Below are 27,001 nucleotides of genomic sequence, written 5' to 3' on the forward strand. Positions count from 1 at the left end.
TTTCTGCACAAAGGGGAACCAACAACCAACCCTGGGAATTATAGGCCTATAAGCTTGACTAGCCTTATCTACATGACCATGGAATGAATCATTACGGACCTTATTAACAAAGGACATAGGTTATCTTTAAGCTCTGGACCCAATCTAGTTTGTATTTGTTAAAGGTAGAATCATGCCTTTTAAACATGGTTGAATAAGGCCCTTTATGAGAGAAAGACCGTGCATATTGCCTATCTTGACCTAGCCAAGGCATTTGACACAATACCCCACTTGGGTATTATAGAGAAACTTTCCCAGTTGGGAATCAACCCCTACGTTACCAGATGGTAGCCAGCTGGTTCACTGACAGGACACAAACTGTCAAAGTGGGTGATTTAACCTCTAGCAAAAGACCAGATACCAGTGGTGTACCACAGGATTCTGTGGTAGGCCCCTTACTGTTCAGAATTTATTTTTTAGAATTCCAGGCAAACTTGGACAACCTGTGGCTGACCAACTTCGCTGAAGATTGCACATTGGAAGCAATCACGGAGTCCCCAGCAGTGTTAATTTTAATGCAGACAAATGATTGGTGCCAAAGCTACAGATTAAAGTCAAATGTAAAAAAAAAAAAAAAAAAATCCGTTGTTCACTTTGGGAAAGCTGACATCCCTGCAGTCTGAACTTTGACAACTGTGTATCCACAGTAGTAAGGAAATCCTTTTATATTGCAAAGAAAAAAAATATCCAAACCACAGATAAAAAATGGAACCAAATGTAATAGTTCAAAGCGTCCAATATTTCAACACTTAGAACTATTAAAGTTGGTTCCGATTTTTTATCCTGTGGTTTAGATAGTTTTATTTTATTTTTTTATTTTTTTCTTAGTCTTTTTTTGCCTTCTATATTGCACCTCCTAGAAGTAAATGCAGTAGATCTTAGGATGTTATAATTCCATTATATTCTGCCCTCTTCAGACCAGTAACTGAGTACAAAGCTGCCGTTTTGCATATACCTCATCGGACACCTACAACAATTGGAGAGACCACAGATATATCTCACTGAGAAATTACAGGGTACACAAAACAAGCCGTAACATGGAAAGACTGAAAGCCCTGTCACTGTATTCCGTCTCCTACAGGTTGCTAAGGGATGACCTGTGCGTGGCTTACAGGACACACTCTGACCCAGCCCTGATGGAAGTGCAAAACATTTCTAAACCAAACTGCAGGAGGATAACTTACTCCAGGCATCTTAACTTAGCCTCTGACATGAACAGGTCATACTGGAAGAAAGATTCATCTTCCAGATTGCCATTTCTCTGGAACAAAATTCTAATCTATGTGAAAAAGAACCCCTCCCTGACCCTCTTCAAACGCAACCTAAATCAATGGATGACCACAAATTCACCCTGGGGTGATGCCCATGTCCCCTCATAGACAGAGAGAGTCGGTATTAACTACTCTTTGAACTTCACTCACATAAGTACCAACAACTGGGGCAAATTAAGATAAATATGGCTAGGCTTGTAAGGGCTTGTAGGGCCGTTGGCATACCAACCTCTTATGAGCCTATGTATCACAATTCATAAAACATGTATGTAATGGTATGTAGTGCAGCCATTATAAATACCTAGTGAAGAATCGTATTATAAAGTAGAAGGAACAAATATCCACCCCCCAAAAAAATATAAGAGGGCGGAGTGTTGCAGAGGGGTTAGCATTGTTAATTCACAGAATTTGTTGTCCTACTTCATTTGTTGGCTGCAATGCTTTCTCTGTAGAGTCTTTGTGTCTGCATGGATTTTTGGCTAGGTCTGAAGTTTCCTCCTAGATCCCAGAGACATTGTCTACAGATATATTTCCAGTGCTGTAAATTACCCATAGGTGTTGGTACATCATCTTTTGAACAGGGGATCCATCCAGGATTTATTTTATGAGTAATGCCTATTGTGTACCAGGACAGATGACTTCTCTGTGACACTGAATTATTTTAAAGCAGGCATAGAAGCAAAATAAAGAATGGATGATTGCAGGCATTTTTCTTCTGATAAGTCATTGCTACCTGTTGAAACATTATAACTGTTGTCACAAGACTTCCTTGATTCTGTTAATGTGTACTCAGTGTATGACATATTTGCTTTTTTTATTTTCTGTTTGTATTCCAGTATATTTTATAATTTACTGCAGTTTTTACCAACTAAAACTGTTACACTAGTTATTTTATTTATGACTTTACTAGGTGATGTAGCTGATTTGAAGAAAAAAAAATAATTACCCGTAGTCTCTTGACCCTGTAATTATAAGCAGTATAATATCATGGGTTTATTCTGTAACTTGCGTATTGTTTGCAGTCATGTGTGCACCATGCATCTCTGTGGAGCTTGCTTGCGCATTCTGAATATCTCTATATAGTAATTTGAAAATTTCACTGAACTGGGGTAAAGGGAAACTTTTTTTTTTTTTTAATGAAACTCACCTTTTCCTTTATGTGATTGTATGACCTTTGGGATTGTCTGGGCTGTGGAGGTGCAACCCTCCTGCAAGAATTAAAAAAAGGAAAAAAATTGAACAGTGCTAATTTAGTGTGCTTTTGGGAACCAATTACAGATGAAGTCAGCTTTGCATAGATCTAGTATTTGGCAGTTTGTATTTAATTAATTCTGTTGGGATGATACTTGAGTATTTATTATTTTGGTGTACTAACCCATTTCATCCATGGTCCAGGTCCAGAGGCAAACCTTGCAAACTGCTTTGCATAATTTTAAATTATTCATGCAGTATATTAATTCAGGTATATCATGTAAAAGTCAAAGAGCTGCAAAGTTCAGCTACAGGGATTACCTAGTGCTAATGTTCAGCAAAGTTTCTTTTTTCTATTTTTGGCAGGTTATGGATTGGTTTGTGCAGATCTGTTTAGCACTGAAACATGTGCACGACAGGAAAATTTTGCACCGAGACATAAAATCTCAGGTATGTCTTACTGTTTGTCCACTGTGACTACTTTGAGAGTGTGTTAAGTTAATTTTCATACTGTACATAATATAAATTAAACGGTTACCATTGAAGATGGACTTTACGTTGCTCAGTTTGCATAAAAAAGCCACTCACCATATTGAGTCATGTTCCAGTTTTGTATTCTTTATACCAATATAGATTTGGTATTTTGTACAAGTCTGGTTGTGTGCTGGCCTTGAAGCTGCCAGGCAGTGAACTATGGTGTTTTACAGTTAATATCAGTGTTTAGGTAAAACAGTGTGGGTCAAGCAGTTTGTAGAGATGATGTTTCAGTTTAGATTGTACTGCAGTTACTGTATTAACTACCTGTGAAATGATTACCTGACAAAATTTCAAGTCTCTGCAAACTTGGAGAACTCTGCTGTCTATGTAGAATTGTACACAGAAATCTTGTACAGTTATGTTAATAGATGCATAGAAATAGCACTGTCTACCAGAAATAAGCCTAGAACAAACTCAGAAAACAAACTATCCTTGTGGAATCCAAGCTTAAACAGATTATACATCAAAAGGAAAAAACGTTGTAGCTAAAATTAGGAAGTGCAATGCCCAGCAGGAAAAAAAACTGTCTCAAGGCTAAATAGACAACTAAGATGACTAATTAAGTCTACTAAAGTTAATTCTGAGGTGAAGATAACCTCCCAGGTCAAGGACATCCACAAGGCACTCTTTAGGTGCTTCCAGAATATCAATGGTGGTATGCAGCAGTTTGCAGAGCTGATTGTTAATAGAGCTGGAAGATGTAGCAAATCTACTGGCCTGCAAATTCAGCTCCAGTTATATCCCCTTCCCCCCACGTCACCTCCACAGGTAATACCATCAAATGTACTGCCTCCAGCTCTCAGAGAGCAGATCCTAAATGCAAACTCTAAGACTGGGAACACTGCATTGATGAGCCCTGATAATATCCCACAACATTTTCTTAACATCCGAAAGCTTAACCTGTCAGAACCTCTGAAGTCACTTTTTCACCATAGCCTCCATACAGGCTTTGTACAACATGAATGGAAGACTGCAATGGTTATCGCTGTGCACAAAGGCGGTCCATCAATGCACTCTGAACTACAGACCCATGAGTCTAACTAGTCTCTTATGCAAAGCCATGGAAAGAATTATCATGCATGTATTAAGTCATTACTTAGGAAACGTTCATACTCTGGATCCAATCCAGTTTGTCGTTATCAAAGTAAGATCAGCCACTCAAGCTGGTGGGCTTCTTTGAAAAGGTCGCCAAGGCAATGGATGAGGGCAAAGCGGTGTGTGCTGCCAACCTTGACTTGGCAACGGCATTTAGTGTACAGTATCCCACCCTTGCATTATAAACAAACTTACTTAGTTGAGCATTAAACTCCTGTGTTACACACTGGATAGCCATCATGCTGTTCAGTAAGACAAAGGAAATTGGAATAGGAAGATGACCTCAACAAGGAGGCCAGTTGGTAGTGGAGTACCTCAGGGCTTTGTACTGGGCCTGCTGCTTTTTGACATTTACTTCTCTGAAGTTAAAGCCAATGTCAAAGGCCTGTGACTAACCAAATTTTCAGATAACTGCAAACTAGGAGAAGTCATCGAATCCCTCCTTGACGCTAACATCCTACATGAAGGGCTAACACAGACAAAGGACTAGTGTCAAAGCCACTGTTTAAAACTCTGTGCTAGGAAATGCATTATAGTACCCATTGGAAAGTTGGCCACCCTAGTAAACTACCTCCTTGATAACGCACCCTTAAGAGTAGAGCCAGTAGTTCGACATTTGAGGATGTAAGTGGATAGCAACCTGGCTTTCAACCAACATGTCTTAAGGTAGTAAGGAAATCATTCTATGTTACTAAACGTATAATCCGTGGCATGATATGCAAGTCATTGATTTTCTGTATTCAGCTTTCCTAAGACCCATCATTTATTTATTTGTTAAACAGCTTTATTAGATTATCACTTAAGACATAGGCAACTGTACATAAACTGAAAATAAAATTAAACCATATTAATTTTTTCCCATTTGCATGCATCATACAGCCCATTATATTTCTTCCTTTCTAATAATTATCGGTCTAATATTAAATAAATTTGTTGAATTCCTGCTTTCCCTTAAGAGTTACTCCTCCTCATGAGCATTATTTTGCATGAATTAGTCCCACAAATTTAATTTATTTTTTATATAATTTGCTCTTTCCCTTTTCGAAAGATCTCTCTTCCAGTTCTTTTATCTATTTTATAATATTCAGTGCTTCAAATACATTTGGTTTATACTTTGATTTCCGTTTTCTAGTAATGTTTTTTGTAGTTAACAGAGTTAAACTTAAGGCCTTACTACCTTTAAGCAATTTAGATCCTGTGTCCACCAACCCAAAAAATATCGCTGGTTACTGCCATGGCTCATCTAATATTCCTGACAGAGTGCTCCATAGGAAATTTTTAAAATCTGCCAACTCATTACACTCCCAAAACTCATGTTCCTAGTTGCCTCTTCCCCATCTCACTTTCAACATTTGCTATCTACTTGAGGAAACCTTCTTTGAAGTCTGCTTGGGGTATAACAATACATATGCAAAGGCTTCCAGCAAATGTTTCTTGAACCTTCTGGACTTTGTTGCATATGTGGAAGCCATACGTATGTCCTCCATTATTCTCTTTTAAATAGGTTTTCCAGTATCACTACTCAATCTTTTTCTAACCTCCTGTAATTTATTCTTAGTTATCTTGCAATATTTTATATGCTCTAATTGCCCTGTTTTTAACCGCAGTTTCTAGTCTAAATTTGACTAAACCCCCCCAGAGCAGGTGTGTAACTTAAAATTCCCCTATCCCCTTCTCTTTTCTGTACTCTATCAATCCATAATAGAGAAAGCAGTCTCTAGTCTGAATGCCAGACGTTATCTTTCCCTCATCCATTTCTGTTAACTTCCCCCTCTAGCTATTTGCTCCAAATGCCTTGGTTTCTTTGCCAGTTTTTTTTCCAATAAATTCAAGCCCACTCTTGCTTATTTTCTGTACCCTTAACCTCTCTGTTTCTTGAACACCCCTCCCCACCTTCATCATGATCCCTTTCAATTTTGGATTGTAACCTTCTGCTTTTGATATGTATATGCAGCTCTAAAATGTCCTTTCAAACCAGGTAATCCTAAACCACTTCGTTCTTTTGAAAGGATCACTTTACCCCACTTAACTTTTGCCCTCTTCCCTTCCCAGATAGCTTCCTTCAATTCTTTATTGTTCACAACTTCCTCTGGTTGATAAAAATATGCCTGGCCCATGTACAAAATTAAAGGAACTAAAAACATTTTCACTACTAGTATCTTTCTATCCATATCCATAAACAAGACTTCCAGTTTCTCAGTTTTTTATCTTATTTTGTCTCTTCCTGACATATATCCTTAACTGCCATAACACAAACCTTTTTAAGACGTACTCCTAAACACTTCCATCTTATAGGGTCCCCATAAATGTTGGTATTGCCGAACCATTTCTTGTGTCGGTGCATAATTTGTGTCTAGCCTTTGTTTTATCTTCATTAATTTTATATCCAGGAAAGACTTGACTATCTCAAAATATTTTATAACACTGGGATGTTCTTTTTTTAATTTGTCCTGTGCAAAGTAATATCTGCAAACGAAGCCAGCTTTTCTTGTTTACCATACCAATTATATCCTTGTAATTCTTAGTCCCTTATTTTCTTTTCCAGTGGCTCTAAATATGAATTGAATAACGGGGAAAGAGGACATTCCTGCCTGGTTCCTGTTTTCAAACACAACTTGTTGGAGAGGAACCCCCCCCCACTTATCCTCCTAATTAAGCTATTAAGTGTGTCAGGGAATACAAATGCTTCCATTGCCCTACTCTTGAAATCCTAGCTTACAGTGTAGAATGCTTTCTCTGCATAAAGACCCACCAGAATTTTTTTTTCTTACATTCACCTTCACTCTGCATCATTTTGTTAATGCTGTCAAATGTTTGCCTTCCCTCCATAAAAAAACTAATTTTCTTTAAACAAAGAACATTTTTATTAAATTATCATGTATGACAATAGGTCATGTTACATTTATATAAATGACAGTAAACCATAGCCACACAATTTCAGTTGCAAACGTTATACATTGCAAACCATGCCGACACAACTGTAGCTGCAAACATAGTATACACTACTTTTAATGTATCCAGTCATGTTACTTAACCATTGTATAACTCATTCAAATCCTGCCTTCTTTTAAACCTCATTCCTTCTGTATATGTAATGATTCCACAGTTCCCACTTTTCCTATGTAATTTGCGCTTTCCCTTTTCTAAGGATCCCAGTTCCAGTTGTTTTATTTCTGTTACTATGTTCACTACTTCTAGTAAAGTTGGTTTAGACTTTGATTTCCATTTTCTAGAAATTGCTTTTTTGGCGACCATAATCATTAGATTCAGCAAGGCCTTACAGTGTCTATGCAGTTTTGAGTTTGTATCACAGTTCAAAAATCTCAATTCCCTAGTTACCCCAATGTGTTCACCCAGCATCTCTGACAGAGCAGACAGCAGGGAATGTTAACAGTCTACCAGCTCATTACACTTCGAGAAAATATGTTTCCGAGTTGCCTCTTTTTGCCCCATCACACCTCAAAAAATTGTGCTCTACCTGAGGAATAATTCTTGGAAGTCTGCTTGGGGTAGCAAAGATCCTAAATCTTGTAGATTTTGTTGCATATTTGGGAAGAGATGCATATATCCCCCATTTTTTTTTTTTTGTGAATTGCTTATCTAATCTCTCTTCCCAATCCTTCCTAACCTCTGCTGATCGATTCTTATAGTTATCATGCAGTACTTCATATGCCTTACTAATTATTCCTTTCTTAATGGTTCCACAAAACCACATTGATCCATATCTATCAATTTTGGCAACACTGTTGTCATTCTTTTAGCTAGTATAGACATGCATTATAAACCTGGTTTAAAACTAAAATGGGGCTATATGAAGCTGGGTCTGATGGGTCTTTACTGCTTATACTAATAAAGCCATTACAGCTGTCTTCCAAGATGTTTGTGTTTCTTCTTATTTTAAATTATTTTTAAACAAAATCTTCCAGATTTTTCTCTCTTTCTTCCATCCTAACTTCTAAATATCCACAGGAATGCAATCTGTTCCTGGAGTCTTTCCTGAAGATGGTACATCAGTTTTTCTTACAACCTCCTATCTTAACTGTTAGTAGTTGAGCCTCATCTACTTCTAACTTTGGCATAATTAAGTTCTCAGTAAATATATCCATTTGTGCTTTCTTGATTTCCAGATTTCTCTTGTTCATAAAAGTTTTCGTAACCATTTTGAAATATCGCTAAAACCTCTACAGTATCCTTGGTTAATTTTCTTGTTATAGGATACTTAAGTTGGACAACGATTCTTATAGGTTCATAGGTTCATACTAGGCTATCTGCCCGAGGGCATTTACAAGCCTAGCCCATAGTTTTGTGGCTTACGCCACCCCTTTAGTATGGGGAACTATACCCATTATTTTGCTGTGCCTCTGTTGAGCAGCGACACTGAGGTAATCCCTGGGGTATATCTGCGATCTCATTGTGCAAAAAGTTATAAAAAAAGTTGTTTAACAACACTATTTCTAAAAATCGCATATTCTCCAGATACTCTGTTTTCTCTTTAGCTCTCTGCATTTGCACTGCCTCATGTTCTGTGAGATTCCCTTTTTTCTGCAATACTTAAATCTTTGTCAATTCCTCAAAGTAATTCTTGTTTCTTCTTAATCATATTCTTTCTTTTATTTCTACTTTGTTTTAAAACTCCATTTTCATTTTATCCCACTTACTAGCTGTAACTTATGAAGATCTTTCTTTCTTGCCTAAGAGTTCTCAAATCACTACCTGTTCCTTAAATTCCTTTTTTTTTTTAAACAGGTAGGCAGGAAAACACCAGTGTCTCATTTTTACTACTTTACATTTCATCTTAGTTTTTATTGGTGAATGATCTTAAATCGTTATTGGATAGTTACTAAATTTGTCAAAGCTTTTAATTAAATGCAGATTTTCCTGTGAAATGTAGATCTGAAGTTGTCTGCTCTTCAACCTGTGGGACATGGATCCAGGACTGATCCGACTAGGCCACATTTCTCCAGCATCGGATTTGATCTCCAAGCTCCTCCCCTACCCACAGTGCCACTATCTCCTTCCTCCCTTCAGATCTCTTTTGCTGCGTTCGTTGCAACATCATGGTACACTGCTCCAGGTTTTTTGGAGGGAAACTGAGTTGAATCTAAATTCCTGTCCTAATCTTTCTATCTTTTACTTACCCCGAACTTTTCACATTCAAGCATCTGTTTATACTTTAAAAAAAAAAAATCTCTCCTTACTCTTGCTATCTCTGTCCTGTAAGTGTGTGTGTTTTCTGATTGGGGTTTCACTACTGCTAAAAATGTCAGAGACACCCAAACCAGGTTTCCATAAGTGCACAAAGTGTGGCTATAAGCTTTCCCCAGCGGATGGACATTTTGTGTGTTTGCTTAGGGGTCCCTCATCTCAATTCCTCCTGTTTAATCTGTATGGGGTTCAATCCCCGCGCATTGATCGACAGGAGGAGTAAACTTGTACTCAAGGGCCTTCTCCCTCCACCTTCTATGGAGGCCCGTGCTACCCCTTCTGCTTCTACTTCTGTCTCTGCGCAGGCCTCTGGGACTCAACCTCCCGCTAAGAGGACTGGGGGTGGAGAGAAGCGCAAGCACTGAGACAGGCCGAAGAAGCAGTCCCCTCACCACTCTTCCTCAACTGAGCCACCAGCTAAATTCCGATCGGCTCTGAGCCACCAGCTAAATTCCAGTCGGCTCCTAGCACTGGTTCTCCCAGACTCCATTCTCCTTGTTTGTCCCTGGAGCCGGAGGTGCCCCGGAGCCCGTCCCTGGTATCAACATTGCCTCTCTAGGCTGTTGTCAGTGGCCTCTTCCTCCAGATCCACCCACAGACTTTCCGAAGCCGAGGTGGAGAGGATGGTGTGGAGATTCATCTACACTTAGATACAGATGGGAGTCGTGCCTGACCCCTCTCCTCCGGAGTGGGGTGCATGCAGCCCGCCTTCTTCATCCCAATCACTCCTCTTATCTGACCCCCAGTTTCAGAGTCCTCTGGTCCGAGGACCCTCGATGTCGAGGGGCTGGCGCCGACGCTACATGGTACCTTGACGCTGATCATTGTCTGGAGCAGATCAGCTCCAACGAGCTCGGAGCCATCCAGCTCTTGGAGCCATAGCCTCAATGCATAATCCGAGAGGCTGGTTTTGGCTCAGAGTTTTTCAGAGCTGAACCTTCCAATTGGAGTCAGCTCCAGCTCCCCTTTTGATCCAGAGTATTACGGACCTGATTGTAGCCCCAGCTCAGGGGGTTTGTTCCCCTTCTGCCTTTGACGTAGTGGAGATGGTTCTCTCTATTACATCAAGACTTTTGATGATCTCATCCTCCAAATCCATCCTGGCTTTCTCTGTTTCTGATCCGGATTCCGCCATCCTGCCCACCTCATGGACAGCTTGCTGTCTCTGTGCCTCAGAGAGCTCCCACACGGGAGCAGCTGGATGTTTTTGAGTCTTCCCCAGAGACCCCTACTGAAGGGGTTTCTCGAAAATGCATGTGTAAAAGGAGACACTTGGACTCCCTGCCAGAGTACGTCATGGAGAACACCGACTTGGAGGTAGGGGAGGGTTCCCCCCACTCACCCCCAGAGGATGTCTCATGTGGAGACATCATGGAGATCCGCATGTAGCATTGGGGGTGGTCTGTCTAAAAAATGATTCTGTGTTCCTGGAGACATTTGGCGCAGGACCCTGTACTTCATGGGTGTCCACTCCCGCAGATCCTCTGATGGATCTTGTTGTATTTCAGGCGTGGAAGGAGCCTGACATGGTGGAGCCTATCCCCTTATAAGGTCCTCCGCTCCCTTTCTGATTAAAACACACTGGTCAAAGGGGCTCCCATCTATGCCATGGTGGGGGGTGGTGGTGGTGGCCACCAAGAAGGAGCTAGCATAGGAGAGCTCCATGGTCCACCCATCGGACCTAGAGTCTAGGACCTTGGACCATTTTGGGAACCAGGCTCACGCTTAAGCAACATTTTCTGTACATGCGCTTAACTACATGGCACACGTTATTAGGCTTCAGCAAAACCTAGTAAAGAGGAGATCGCTGGGTCTACACCAGGGTCCATGTCGGTGGACGATAGAAAGTTTTTCTCCTTTCGAATGGCCACCCTTGCCTTCATTGCCAATACCTCTATGTGGCTTCTCTCTCACGCTACTGAAGGCACTGCCAGAGTGGGCGTTACTATCCGGCATCATGCCTGGCTCTGACTTTGTACCTTCTCGTAGCTCTTCAAGGCGTCATTTACAAATGCCCCATACAATGTTCCCACTCTCTTTGGAAAGACAGTGCACAACACCCTGGTCCAGAGCGAGAAGGATGGGAAGACTGTGTCTGCTGCTGTCAGAATCCTCCTCTCAACCTCTCAACGATCCTTCTCCAGGAATCGCCGTGGGGCAAAGAAGATGTGGTTCTGAAAGTCTCAGGGTTATTCCCCGGACGCTTGGGACTCGCCTTCCCCAGAGGCAGATGGGGATTTTACAGACACCACCCTTGAGGTAGAGGGGGCCCGAGGAACCAAGGGTTTCGGGATTCGTACTCGGACAGGCCCGCAAAGCAGCCCTGAAGGGTTGCCTGGCTTCTCATCTCTGGAGGCAGTCAAGGGTCGACTTTCACTACAGCCAACAGCCTGAAAGTCAATTATAGATCAGTCGGTGTTGCAAATCATATCCAGAGAATATTCAGTCCCCTTCCTTTGAAAGTCAGTTCCAGCCAAACACCTCCCGGACATTCCACCCGTGCAAAGTGAGGCAGCACCACAGGAAATTTCCAAGCTGCTAGAAAAACGAGTCATCCAGCCCGTTCCCCCAGACCAGTCCAGATTAGGCATCTATTCCAGGTTCTTTTTAGTGCCAAAGAAAACAAGGGACTTGAGGCCAGTTCTGGATCTCTCTACCATGAACCTATCAGTTTCCAAGGTGAAATTCCAGATGGTCACACTCCAGTCTGTCTTGCCTTTATTTATTTATTGACATTTGTTAACCAGGTTCGTTCAGCTGGATTTGTGGCCCATTTTCAGTGGAGACCCGAGGAGAAAAGCTCCAATTTAACAACACAGTATACAGAAAAATATATAAACTTGACAATGTAAGACCAATCTGCTTAATTAATAAAAGTAGAACAGTAAGACAGGTGGTGAACTAGGTAATACAATGTATATATAATACAGAGTATATGTAATTACAATTCAGAGGCAAACAGTTTGTTATGTAGTCCTGTCTCGCCTCCATTATTACATGTGGGTTCGGAGCCGATCCTCGGCTCCGACTCGGCCGCTTAGAAAGCCTGAAAACTTCTGATTGGCTCGTGGCTAATAGGTATCCCATGGTGCATGCACACATTCCCCAGATCTCGTTTGCCGTGTCTTCAGTTGGAAACTTCTTTTGGTTGGCAGTGGCTAAGTGACTTAGTTCTTTATTATTACTACTTTTTAGGAGTTTTTAGCTTCGTGTGAAGTGCTTCCTGATTGCTGATAACCTTTTTTGTGATACCGATTTGTGTCTATTAACCGGACTGACTTATTACTGCTATAAAATTCTTGGGCCTGTTGGCCTTTGTGTGTGGTTCACATGAGTATGTGCTTTTAGACTAGACCGTTTAAATTAGAGATGCTAGTTTGTTTCCCTTTTTCCTTTGCACTAGGTTCATTTAAGTTAGAGAACCTAGTAAAACCACCCTTTATTTTTTGTTGTGAGTGTTAGGGCTAGGTCTGTTTAAGTTAGAGGATCTAGTTCCTCTCTTGTTGAGTGAGTGTGTTGGTTGTTTCTTAAAATCACCTATATTGCTACCGCCATTATGTCCAAAGAACATAAAGAGCATAAACAGGATTTAAAAAGTGTACTAAATGCTCGCAAAAAATGTCCATCACTGATGGACATAGCATCTGTGTGTACTGTTTAGGGGCCATACATCTTCAAGAAACTTGTCTCTTTTGCCATTCCTTTAGTCGAGTGCTCCAGGAATGGAAAAATAAGCTGATTCTAAAAGGTATGTTAAAACCTTCCTTCGAGGAAGACCTAGCCAGTTTGTCCTCCTCTGCTAGGTCGCAGTCTTCTAGAAAAGATAAGGGCAAGACCTCAAAAAGGCCTTCTCCAGCCTCAACTTCTGTCTCTGAACCTCCACAGAAGTTACCAAAATCAGAGATGGCCTCTGTCTCTTCGGCTCCACTGTCCTCTGAGCCGATCGAGATTCTGGACACGGACCTTGCAATATCGGCACCAAGTGCTTCGGTGCCAATCACTAGCAGTCCGCTTCGGAGCCGGTCTACAGACATTCCAACGGTCTAGCCTACTCTAAAATCACCTATATTACAGAGAGTGAGGTCTCCCACACTGTCCTCCAGATCCTCCAGGAGCTTATCTGAAGAAGACATTGAGAAACTGGTGCTCAGACTCCTTACGTTGTCGGCCTTGCCAAAATTTTTATCGGCTCTGACCATTTCTGTCTCAGAGCCGACTCCCGTTACCGATCCTGCTCTTTTTCCTCCTCCAACCCAGACTGGGCCTTTGGAGCCGATGCTGCCGGTACCGACTATAGTGGTGTCCTTGCCTCCAGCACCCCGGGTGGTTGTCTCGGAGTCAAACTCCACTCAGACACTGTCGGCGCTGTCCTAAGTGTCTAGGGTACAAAGCTCTTAAGTTGGGCCCGAGGGGGACACTTGGAACTGAACCTCTTTGGTGCCGAGTCTTCCTCTTGGTGCATTAGCCTGAGTGAGCTCGGACCCTACATTGTTCTCAGAGCCGATTCCTTTGGAGCCATCGGCACCTGTGCTCTCTTCGGAGCCGGGGCGTCTTTCGGAGCCGGAGGATCTGTCTTCATGAAGACGAGGAGCATGTTGGATAGTTCATCCATACCACGTAGGAGTACCGATGCTATACTCCCTCAAGCACCTACTACGGTCTCCGCATCCTCTCTCCCCTGGGATGGTAGAGACTCGCAGCCTGAGGACCCCCATTTGCGTGGTCCCCGATCTTCCGAGTACTCCCCAGAAGACCCCGCTGAGGAGCCCCCTCGGAAGAGATCATGTAAGAGGAAGCATGTAGACTCCCCTGATGAGTCTGTCACATCTGACCCTGACCTCGATGAGTCGGAGGGGTCCCCAAAGTCATCCTCTGAGGAGGTCTCCTTTGCAGACATTTTGGAGATCCTCCGGCAGAGAGGCGGCTGGCCCACCGTTACTCCTTCCGATGAGGGGTCAGTGTACCCGATGGCTTTTGGGTCTCAACCCTCAGCTTCATGGCTGTCTCCTCCATTTGACGAATTACTGGATCTTGTGAGTCAGAAAGCATGGCAGACTCCTGATGCCGTGGAACCGGTCGCCAGGAGGCCGAATAAATTTCTTTCCGCCCCTAAAGACCAAGTGTATTTATCCAAGGGGTTTACCTGTTGATGCCATGGTGGTGGCGGCGGCCACTAAGAAGGAGCTAGCAGAGACGACTTCTATCCATCCACCTAATAAAGAATCCCGAATGATGGATAGGTTCGGGAATGGTATCTTCCCTTCAGTGGCTTTTACACTCCTATCACTGAACTATCTATCACATTTTACAAGACTTCAGAGAGATCTCCTAAAAGAGTTAGGAGATAGTCTTCAGGGTACCTGTACTGACGCAGTCCCATCTACAATGTCGGCTCAGTTGGCTACTCTCATATCTATTGTTAACTCCTCCATGCGGCTGATCTCGTATGCAGCTGATGGTGCGACTAGGGTAGCGGGTTCAGGAGTCTCCTTCAGGAGACATTCCTGGATGCGTCTATGCAACTTTGCTGAGCCTTTCAAGTCTACATTCACCAATGCTTCCGTGGACGGATCCTCTCTTTTTGGACTCGAGGTGAAAGATACCCTCACCAGGTGTGAGCAGGAAGGAAAGACTCTCTCCGCCGTGGGAGTCCGTTTTACCATTCCTTCTAGACCTTACCCTAAAGGTCAGAAGAGCGGCAAAATGTGGTTCAAGAAATCACAGCGACCTTTCCAGGACACACAAGGTGATTCCTCCTTCAGAGGCAGGGGAGGAGAAGATAATGGTAGAAGTCGCCCTAGAGGCAGGGACTCCATTCCCTCTGCTTCCCCTCCAGAAGATTTTTCTTTTGGTGAAACCTTGAACACTCTTAGGGAGCATTCTCCAAAAAGAGGCTTAAGGAATTCTTACTTCTACCTCAACATAGGCCTTTAGCTCTCCCTCCTGTCCTGGACATTGTAGATGATGCCTTCTTGAAATCTAGCCTGGCCCCAGACACTTTACCTCTGGCTCCCAGGAAACCTGACCTGTATTAGAGTACCTGACTCTCACAAGCTCCTTTTCAAGAATCCTACTGCAGACCCAGAGACCATTTCTCAGGGACCTAAACACATTAAGGCTACTACTGCCAAAAACCCTACCCCCTCTGATAGAGATTCCAGGGCCTTGGACAGATGGGGTAAGAAGGTATACACTTCTGCTACTTTGGCCATTAGGGCCTTAAACTGCCAGGTTCATATGTTAGTGTCAGCAACATATTATGGGACTACTTAAACAGAAAATGATGTTGATTCCTGACTGTGCTGAAAATAAAGAATTACAGGATTTAATGCATTCTGCTGAACAAGTTGGTAAACATACTTTGCAATGTGGTTTTGACTCTTTAGAAGCATCTTGCAGGGCTGCTGTCACTGGGTCTGTTCTTAGAAGGCATGCTTGGCTTTAGGAGCAAAATTTGCCAGATCATGTTAAAAGCTAAATTACTGGATGCTCCCTTAAACCAAGATCGCCTGTTTGGCAACAAAGCAGAAGAAGTCCTTAAAAAGATGGAGGAAAAAGCTAAGTCTATGCAAACTGTTAAAGATTTACTGAAAGTGCAGCCTCCCAAATTCAGTAGGCATTGGCCTTCTAAGAATTGGTCCTTTCCCGTCTCTTCCAGGCCTTCAGTCCAAACCCAGGAACAGCAGACCACCTAGGCTACAGTCTCAAGGTACTTACAGGCCTACGCAGTAGGGGGCTTCCACTTCCAAAGCTGGAAGTAGCAAGACACCCCCCCCCCCATGGAAAACTTTCACAATGACTTAACCTTAAACCTTCCCTGCTCTGCTCACCTACATGCTCCCTTAGGGGGGAAATGTCACACTGCATGCAAAAAACTGGGAACTCATTACCCAGGACAAATGGGTTTTAAATATAGTTTCCCAAGGATACAGATTCCACTTCCACACCTTACCAACCCCAAACGGTTGTCCAGACCTACCCCCAAATCAGTGGGCAGAGCAACAGCAGGTTCTGTTTCTTCTAAGTATCAAGGCTATTTAACCTGTCCTAGCAGAAGAAAGGGGGAAGGTTTTTACTCAAGACTTTTCCTGGTACCCAGAAAAGACAGCTCCTGGCGTCCTATCCTGGACCTCTGTATTCTAAACACCTTTTTGGTAATCCCAAAATTCAAAAGGCTAACATTTCACCAGCTGCTTCCTATGCTAGGCAAAGATGCCTGGTAGGCAACCTTAGACTTAAAGGAAGCTTACCTGCACTTTCCATTAAGGGAATCTTGCAGGAAATACCTACGCCTCAGAGCAGGCTACATGCACCATCAGTTCTCTGCACTTTCCTTTGGCTTATCTACTGCACCCAGGGTATACACAAAGTGTCTAGCTGCAGTCATTGCATTTTGCAGGCAAATTAATATTCAGATATACCCATACCTGGACGATTGTCTAATTCAGGCAGAAAGCCAGGACATGCTACTAAATCATCTGGCATTTGTAAAGAAACTTCTAACCTCTCTGGGGTACACCATAAATTAAAAGAAATCTCATCTAGTACCCTGCCAACAAATTGTATTCCTGGGAGCAAGCTTGAACACAACTTCTCAGATGGCTTACCTCACGCCAGAAAAACAAGTTTATTTGACAGCCTTCTTCAAACTACTGGCCACAAAGATCCAGCTGTCTGCAAGGAAAATCCTGCAAGCCCTGAGGTTCTTGGCCTCTTGCATTCTACTAATTACATATGCAAGACTGCATATGAGGAAACTACAATGGTATCGAAAAAGCCTATGGTGTCAACATTCACAGGACCTGGAATCGATGATTCCTATCATTCCTTGTATAAAGACAGAGTTCCTTTGGTGGGCAGATGTCTGCTACCACAACAAGGGACTGCCATTAATTCTACCCCCTGCCACCCAAACCCTAACGACACAGCAGACTAAGCATGGGGGGGCTCACTTGGCAGGACAGTGCATTCAGAGCAAATGGAACCCGAATCAGATGCACCTGCATATTAATCAAAAAGAAATGTTAGCTGTACAGAATTCACAGACAGCCTTCAAGGACCAAATTCTTCCAGGACAGTTATTGGTAAAGAGAGAAAGCCACTTTTATGTGGTACATAAACAACAGGGGGGAACCCACTTGTATCCTCTCTGCAGACTAGCCATGGCTCTGTGGAAAACAGCCTTGAGCTACCAAATGCACCTACAAGCTCAGTTCCTGCCAGGCAAGCTAAATACACTGGCAGATGACATAAAGAGAAATCTCATGGACCCACACGAGTGGAAACTAGAACCAAAGATATTCAACATTTTGAGAAACAAATGGGGGAACCTAGATATAGACCTGTTTGCCTCCCCTCAGAACTACCAATTGGACAAATTCTGCACAAGGACTCCCCACAGCCAAGCTTGGAAAATGGATGCCCTGTCCTTCACCTGGGAAAGCCTCTCAGTTTATGATTTTCCCCCTCTGCCTCTCCTCCTGAAAGTTCTGCTAAAGATCAAACAAGACAAACTAAGGACAGTACTGATTGCACCAGACTGGCCAGTCCAACACTGGTGTACCCCCTCTTGCGCAGTATGTCACTGCTGGATCCATGGCACCTGCCTCAGACCCCTTCCCTGCTGTCCCAGCAGGAGGGCCAGATTCTGCACCCCCAGCTTTAAACCCTGAACCTTGCAGCCTGGCTAATTCCCTGAGCTCTCCAATCGCATCACTCAGTAAGCAGGTGCTAGATGTCATTCAGGAGGCCTAGTACTAGAAAATCCTATGCTGAAAAGTGGAAAAGATACTGTTCCTGGAGCCAGACTCAGGGGATGGGCACAACAGTGCCCAGCTTACTGCATATTCTTCAATACTTAACAGAGATGCTCCACAAGGGCCTTTCCTTCTCATCAATTAAAATTAATGCCTCAGCCATTTCAGCACATTATAGTACTGAGCCACCCCTCTTCTCTCATCCCCTGCTGAAACGATTCCTCAGAGGGGGAAAAAATTTAAGACCACCCAGGAGAGCCCCTACTCCAACCTGGGACCTTAACTTTGTATTGGAAAAGCTCACTCTACCTCCCTTTGAGCCAGCTGCAATTGCAGAGCTGAAATTCCTTTCTTGGAAAAACTGCTTTCCTTCTAGCCATCACTTCAGCAAGAGGAGTGTCTCAACTTTAGGCCCTCATGGCAGTGGAGCCCTTCGTCATCTTCCATGCTGACAGGGTGTCCCTCAGAACCAATCCTTCCTTTATGCCCAAGGTGGTATCCAGTGTGGCCCTTAATCAGTCCATTCGTTTGCCTACCTCTTTTTCCTAATCCACAGAACAAAGAAGAATGGATACTACACTCTCTGGACATGTGCAGACAACTAAGATCTTATTTGGACAAGACTAAGCCTCTCAGAAAAACTGAACAGCTGCTAGTTGCCTTTGCTGAAGGGGCAGAGGGGAAGGCCATTTCAAAGCAAATCATTTTTAAGTGGTTAGGCCATTGCATTCTTTTCTGCTATAAGCAACATGGAAAATCTACCCCATCAGAGGATAAGATCACATTCCACCAGGGCTGCATCTACCTCTACAGCCCTTCTCAGATGTGTCCCTACCAGGGACATCCTAGAAGCTGCTACCTGGAGCTCAGTACATACCTTTACCAAGCATATTAACACTTGCCTATGTTTTCTAAATCCAGAGCTGGTTTTGCCACTGCAGTCTTGCAGGGCTTAATAGCTGGTCCTAATGCTCTCTAACTTCCTCCTCCCTGTCTTAGCTTTGGGAATCTACCCAAATGTAATGACTGCAACAGTGAAACATGAAGAACATAGTACAGTTGTGTAAACTTACCATAAATGTAGATGTTTTAGTGTATTCACTGTTGCAGTCCTGGTTACCCTCCCTCCAGCCCCATGACTTCTCTTGGCTATACCTTTGCTTCCCATTATAGGGGCACCTGACATCTGGGACAAGAAAAACTGATGTAATGGCATCGGCTGCATGCTTTATACCCCTGACTACCTGATGTCATGGAAGAAGACAGCATCTGACGCAGGACCCGAGACTTTGATATTCAGGCAGCTGAGGGCTACCTGCAGGCAGATAACCCAAATGTAAGGACTGCAACAGTGAATACACTTGAATATCTTCATTTATGATGTGTACACAACTGTATTATGTGCTGCATACCACTGTAAAAACATGGCTATTGTAATTTGTGTGTATACTGATCATGTCTAAATATCTAAAGGTATATGCAATTTTTCTGTGTGGAGCTTTTCTGCCTGGGCCACTGCTGAAAAAGGGCCTTTTCAGCTCAGACACCCCCAGTTAACAAATGTAAAATAAATAAATAAATACATTCTAAGCCCTTTTGAGGGAAACCTGTATCAAAGGTCACCATTGCTCGTTGTATTTCTCAGTGTATACTCTTAGCATATTCAACCAAAGTATTGTCTCAACCAGGTCAAGTTAAGGTGCATTCCACTAGGTCTGTGGCTACTTCAGCTGCTTTTTGCTCCAGAGTTTCGTGGGATGACTTTTGATCTGCGGCTACCTGGGCATCTTCAAATACTTTCATCTCCCATTACAAGTTGGACCTTCTGTCCAGAAGTAGGGCACCCTTTATCTCCGCTGTGTTACAGAATATTCTTCCATGAGGGCCTCCCAGGTGTTTGGTAGCTGGGGACTCTGTCCCACAGCTTGAAGAGCAAATGAAGACAACTTCAGATGAAAGAAATTATGTACTCATCATAATGTTCCATCTGAGTTGTTGATCTTCATTTGTCTTCAGCCATCCCTCCCTCCCTCCCTCCCTCCTTCCCCCTGCCTTATGTGAGCTGTGCAGTGGTCTGGCTGGAAAAGACATGACACTTTCTTTGGCATAAATGGTCATTCCTTATGATACTGTCTGGGTTATTGTGCCAAGGGGGGTAAGGCATTGTTTCAGGTTGGTTGCTGTGGTGGGCAGCAAACTTGATCTGAAGGGAAGAAGGAGACAGGGGCATTATGGGTAGGGGAGGTGCTTGGAGCTCAGATCCAATGTTGGAGAAATGCCGCCAAGCGGATCTGTCCCCACATCTGTGTCCCACAGATTGAAGACAAATGAAGCAGAACAACTCCAATAGAACATAATGGTGAGTACTTTTTTTTTTTTTTAAGCTAGTCCTAGCCCAGTTATTGTACTTTGATGAATAACATGTAAATTCTGTTTGAGTACATGCTAATGAATTCCCATCTTCCATACCAAATGTTTTCATAAATGTCTTCAGAAATCGACCCTCTTGGAATCACTACATAATCTCGAACTTTTGGAATATGGAAACTCAAAATCTCGAGACTATGTAGCCGAATCCCCTAAATACTGAAAGATCAGAAGCGCGAAATTCAAAATCTGGATGTTCGGAGATATTGAAGTACCGCTTCTGGTGTTGCGGTTTGTTTATGGATGGGTCGAAGTTCAGGTAAGTATCTGTGTGTAAGTGTGTTGGTTGGGGCTTTAGTATGTGTTGACGGTGATGTGTGTATGTGTGAGACTGTAAAATGTGTGGTTGTGAGTTTCCTTTGCGTGTCTGTGCGATCTCGGAGTTAGTATATTTAAGTAGGGGAGGTGTGCTTATCTGTAGTGTAGTTTTATATATTTGATTGTAGAGGGCAGTTGTGTGTATGTGTGTGCTGTATATGTATTGTACGTTCGGGATTTTGAATTTCGCAGTTTTGGTCTTTCAGCATTAAGAGGTTTCGGCTATATATTCTTGAGATTGTGAAATTCAGTATTTCAAGATTTCGAGATTATGTAGTGAATCCACCCTGTTTTGTTATAGTTTATTTTCTAGGTTGCCCTGATGCATCTTCACTATTATAAATCAAGTTCCAGTCCCCACTTATAAGTAGCAATCTGTGATGAAAGCTGGTTATTGCTCTCGAATGTTTTAAGCTCCATAATAGCAGTTTTTGGTGGAGCATAAATGTATGCCAGTGTAATCCTCCTCCCTTGCAGTTAGACATTTAGTACCACAAATCTACCATTGTCATGGAGCCCCTCTAGCAATTAGAATAATTACTCGCTTTGTCTTTTGCCCCTGATATTCTGCATAATATCCATCATGAAATGTTTTCTTTACCAGAGTCATAAACTAATTTGGTCTTGTAGGTATTGACAAATTAATGTTCAGAGATTTAATAGGGATAGTAGCCGTTATGATAAAAAGCTGTTGTTCCTAACTATTATTTGTTTGTTTGTGTCTTTCGGCTTTTCCCTGTTAGGGGTTGCCACAGCAGAACTCTGGTCCGCTAATGTTTGGCAGTAGGTTTTTACATGCTGGCTTGCCGGGCCTAACGCACAACCTTCAATGAAGGAATGCCCATTCACACATGTCGACACACAGAAGACGCTCTGAGAATCGAACGAGCAACATCTAACTGTGAGGCAACAACACTACCGCAGCTGCACTATTATACATGACATTTTTTGAATGTGTATTTCCAGCTTGTGTGCTACATCCATACACCAAGGTTTGGCTGGATAATCTTTTATACATTTTTTTTCTCATCTCCATTCGAACCTATGCCAAATTTTTCAAGACATCTTGATTAAAGAAAACCCTCAAACAAACAGAAATACAATGTAATGTGATCCTGTCTCACCTACATTCATTACTGATGGGCTCGGAGCCGAGAGTCGGCTCCAACTTGGCCACTATAACTAGCACAAAGTCTCTCATTGGCTGGGCTAACCCTGTATCCCAGGATGCTTCACTCCCAAACCCCCAGATCTCGTTTGCCGCTCCTAGAGTAACGACGTGGTCTTGACTTGGCTGTGGCTAAGAACCCTATCTTTTTTTGAACTTATAGCGGTTTGCTCGAGTTATTGTACCAAAAAGCTATTTTAATAGCTACGTTGTCTGTTGTTTCCATTTTTTGTGACTGATTGCGGCCTTTTTGTTGGTGGTTGTGTGGTAATCCTTCTGTTTGGCGGGCTAGGCCCGTTTGAGTTAGAGGGCCTTTGCCCTGTCTTGTGTCTTAGTGTCGGGCGTTTTTGTGTCTTCGTGTTCGGGTGTTTACATTAGAGCCCTTTCCACCCTTCCTCCTTGTGTTGCTGAGTGTGCAGTTGTTTTTACTTATGTCTGGTAAGGAACAAAAAGAACATAAGCCATCTGGCTTTAAAAAATGCGCCAAATGTGAGTACAAAATTTCGTTGACTGACGGCCACGCCATCTGTGTTTATTGTCTTGGTGCCATACACTTGCAGGAATCCTGCAGTGTTTGTCATGCCTTCTCTTCCAGGGTTTTACAGGAGAGAAAAAATTAACTTATCCTTAAGGGTTTGATTAAACCCTCTTTTGAGGAAACTTTATCGTCTTCTCCCCCCTCAGAGAAATCCAGGTCCAAGGCAAAAATGAAGTCTCCGGCTATTTCTTCGGAGCCTCCGGAGAAAAGGTTAAAAGCTATATCTCCTTCCTCGGCTCCACTGGTCTCGGAGCCGCAGGAGGTACTGTCCAAGGCTATGTCACCTTCCTCGGCTCCAGTGGTCTCGGAGCCACAGGAAGTCTTGTCTGTTTCGGGGTCGGTTTCTTCGACTCCACTGTCGTCGGCGCCGAAGGAGGTTGCGGTGGTTCTCGAGCCTGCTTCGGCTCCGATCCTTTTGGAGCCTATTCGGAGCCGTTCCCCCAGTCTTGTCTCAGTTCCGACAGAGAAGGTTTCTCGACCCCCTTCTGTCTCCTCCAAGTCCTCCAGGCTGTCTGATTCGGATGTGGATAGGGTGGTCCAGAGGCTCCTCCAGTCACCAGTGTTAACTAAATTATTTTCGGGTCCAGCCCAGTCAGCTCCGGAGCCAGCCACTATATTGGTTCCATTTCTTCCTCCTCCGACAACCTCGGTGTCGTCTGCCGAATCGAGTGAAGTCCTTGGGTCGGCTCCGAAACCTCCTGCTAGTCTTTCGGATCGACCTCTGCTCTAACCTTTTCCATCCCTTCTACAGGTTTCGGTACTCGGATGTCCTCAGTCGAACCTGAGGGGGATACATCGGGGCTTCAGGCTTCGGCTCTGAGTCTCCCCCTTGGTGCTTCGGTTAGGGGTACCCCGACTCCGGTCATGGTCTCGGAGGTGGGTTTTTCGTCCCATTCTGGTGGACCTGCCTTCGAGGCTATGAGGAGCACGCTGGCCAAGTCCATAGTGACTTCACCTGAATCGGCAACTCCTTTCCCAGATGCTGCGACTAGAGCTCCTGGTGCCCCCTTATCTCTGGACAGCGGGGCTCCTAGGCCTGAGGATACCTCCATGTGTGGTCCCCTGCTTTCTGAGGGCCCTTTAGAGTCCGTGCCTGAGGAGCCTCCCAGGAAGAAGTTGCGTAAGAGGAAGCACGTAGACTCCCTAGATGAGTCTATATCCTGGAGATCTTGAGACAGCGGGGCGACTGGCCATCCAAAAACCCTTCTGAGAAGGAGTCAGTCTTCCTCAAGGCCTTCGGAGCCCAGCCTTCCGCCTCCTGGGTGTCTCCACCCTTCGATGAATTATTGGATCTTATTTGTCGAAGGGTGTGGGAACACCCTGACTCTGTGGAGCCAGTTCCTAGCCATCACAATAAGTTCTTATCTGCGCCTCCTGGAAAAGAATTTTTGACCAAGGGAGTACCTGTGGATGCGATGGTGGTGGCATCTGCCACTTAGGACGTGGCAGAGGCTTCTGCTTCCATCCATCCTCCTAATAAGGAGTCTAGGAGTATGGAAAGTTATGGGAAGTGTACCCTGTCTTCAGTGACCTTTACCTTGCGGTCGCTGAATTACTTGTGTCATTTTACGCGGCTCCAAAGGGATCTCATAAAGGAGTTGGGAGATACCCTGTCGGGTAACTTGTCTGAGGCGTTGGCCCAGTCTGTTACCGCCCAGCTGTCTACCCTTTCTTCCATCGTCAACTCGTCCATGAGGCTCATATCTTATGCAGCCGAGGCGGTAGAGCGAAGTTCGGGCGTAGCCCTCAGGAGGCAAGCTTGGATGCGCTTGTGTCATTTTGCGGAGGCTTTCAAGTCTTCTTTCATGGACGCCCCATTCGACGGGTCCTCCCTTTTTGGACCCAAAATGAAAGACACCCTCACTAGATGTGAGCAGGAGGGTAAGACTTTGTCTGCCGTTGGGGCCCGTTTTTCGCTTCCCACTAGACCTTATCCCAAGGCTCAGAGGGAAGAGAAAATGTGGTTCAGAAAGTCTCAAAAGTCTTCCCCTGCCCATCAAAGTGACCCCCCCCCACCAGCGGCAGAGGAGGGGGGAATTTTAATGGAAGGCGTTGCCCTAGAGGCGGTGGAGGCCCCCGCAATACAGGAGACCGCGAGTCCTTTCATTGTTCCTCCTACCAACGTCCCTGAGGAATTACCCAACTGTGCGTCTCCGGAGCCAGTCGGGGGTCGTTTTTCGGAGCATCTTCAGGCCTGGGAGTCCATCACTCAGGATCGATGGGTGCTTCGTATCATCACCGGAGGTTACACCATTCCCTTTATTCGTCCCCCCCCACCATCAAGGAAAATCCCGGACGTTCCACCCAGTCAACGAGATCAGGCAATAGAGGTCTCAAAGCTGCTAGAAAAAGGAGTCATCCAACCAGTCCCCGCAGACCAGATCGGATTAGGAACTTACTCAAGGTTATTTTTGGTGCCAAAAAAGAACAGGGGACTTGAGACCCATTCTGGATCTCAGCCGTTTAAACCGCTTTGTAAAGAAGTCCAAGTTCCGAATGGTCACTTTGCAATCCATTTTCCCATTGCTGGAAAAAGGAGTATGGATGTGCTCCATCGATCTCAAGGATGCCTATTATCACATCAAGATAAACAAGGCTTCCAGGAATCATTTACGCTTCCGGCTGGGAGCCAGTCATTTTGAATTCCGGGCCCTGCCCTTTGGTTTCACCACAGCCCCCAGGGTGTTCACCAAGTGTCTGGCAGTGGTGACACCTCACCTGAGACATCTAGGATTCCAGGTGTTTCCTTATCTAGATGACTGGCTCCTCACCGCCCCCACCAGGCATCTACTTGTTCAAGACACGAGAGCTACTGTCAAATTGGGCCATCGTCTAGGGATTTCATTCAACTGGGCAAAATCTGTATTGCTGCCATCACAGCATGTTGCCTTTATAGGCACAGAGCTAGACTATGTAGAAATGCGAGCTTTCCTACCGGCAGAGAGAATAAAAGTGTTACAGGCCCAAGTCCTGGCTTTACTACCCCGGGAAAAAGCCCAAGCCAGGATGGTTCTTCAGTTGTTGGGATCAATGGCGGCTACCATTCTTCTAGTTCCACTAGCCAGGTTACACATGCAAATACTTCAGTGGCTCCTTTCGGCCCAGTGGTCATATAGGAACGTCCCTTGTCCCATCCGATTCTCATCACGGAGAGATGCCAGCAGGATCTGCATTGGTGGCTTCTCTCGTCCAACCTGAATCAAGGGAGACCCTTGAGCCCCCCGTCCCCTATTGCCACAGTAACCACAGACGCCTCCCAGATAGGGTGGGGGGGCATTATCTGGGCGAGACGGTCCAAGGTAAGTGGCAAGACCACGAGGTTCACTTGCATATCAGTGTTCTGGAGATGAGAGCGGTGCTTCTAACGTTGCAGGCACTTCACAGCTCTCTTCCCAGGGGAACTATTGCGATTCTTTCCGACAATGTCGGTTGTCTGGTATCTGAACAAGCAGGGAGGAACCAAGTCCTACCCCCTTTGCAGGGAGGCCATGAGGGTGTGGAATTGGGCTATCGCTTCCCAGCGCTTTCTAGTGGCAACGCACATTCCGGGGAAGTCCAGTGTGATAGCAGACAGGCTGAGCAGAGCTATTCTTATGCCTCACGAGTGGTCCCTGAACTATCGAGTGGCTGCTCAGATCTTCTCCAGGTGGGGCCTTCCCTGCTGCGACCTCTTTGCCAGCCCCCTGAATGCAAAGTGCAGCAATTTTTTCACTCTGATCCCCCCACAGGGGGAGTCACCCTGGGATGCTGTAGTCCACAATTGGCCCTCCGGTCTGCTCTCCACCTTCCCGCCGGTCCCTCTTCTACCAAGAGTGATTCAGAAGGCTACCTGCTTGGGAAGCAAGATGATTTTGATCTTAATGATTTTAATGACTGTATAAGCATCAACAGCGCCCTTAAATTTAGAAGAGCAAAATTATAAGGGCTAGTTTAAATATTATAAAAATTTTTAAACTTTTAAAGTTTATCTAAGATTAATTTATTTATTTATTTATTCATACATATTTTTAAACTATTTTGTTTAGATGTAGTATAATGTTATAAGAACCTGATTTAATTACAATTGTTATTTAATTTCGTATATAAAAACATACATCAGTTTAGATTGAAACACAACTATTATAATTTTATACAGAGTTGTTAGAATGAACATTTTATGGTATTTATTTTAACATGTTAAACATGATTTTTTGATTAACTTTTTAATGACACAATGTTTAATAAAATGACTGTAATAAAATATTGAATAACAATCCAATGCAAGGTCAAGGTAAATGTATTAGACATTTACTTTTCAATTGTTTATTTTACAATGAATTTTACTACGAGCATAATAAGAAATGAATGTTCAGTACTGTTGTATACAGCTTTAAAATCAAATTGGTAATCCATCAAGATCAATTTGGCAATTAAATAATTGATTAGTATGTATATAAGGAGAGTACAATCTCTACAT

The 27,001-nt window shown here is 43.8% G+C and overlaps 1 protein-coding gene across 1 annotated transcript in view; it reads left to right on the plus strand.

Annotated features, from left to right (window-relative positions):
- NEK1 (NIMA related kinase 1) overlaps window positions 1–27,001 on the plus strand; it is a gene marked incomplete in the record, with an annotated part of 3,475,820 nt that overhangs the window by 480,054 nt on the left and 2,968,765 nt on the right. The window contains 1 exon segment of the mRNA XM_044062568.1: window positions 2,868–2,951. Coding sequence (XP_043918503.1) covers window positions 2,868–2,951 — 84 coding nt within the window.

The sequence above is a fragment of the Protopterus annectens genome, chromosome 2.part1, assembly GCF_019279795.1.
Source record: "Protopterus annectens isolate FY-2018-M chromosome 2.part1, PAN1.0, whole genome shotgun sequence".
NCBI classification, from domain to species: domain Eukaryota; kingdom Metazoa; phylum Chordata; order Ceratodontiformes; family Protopteridae; genus Protopterus; species Protopterus annectens.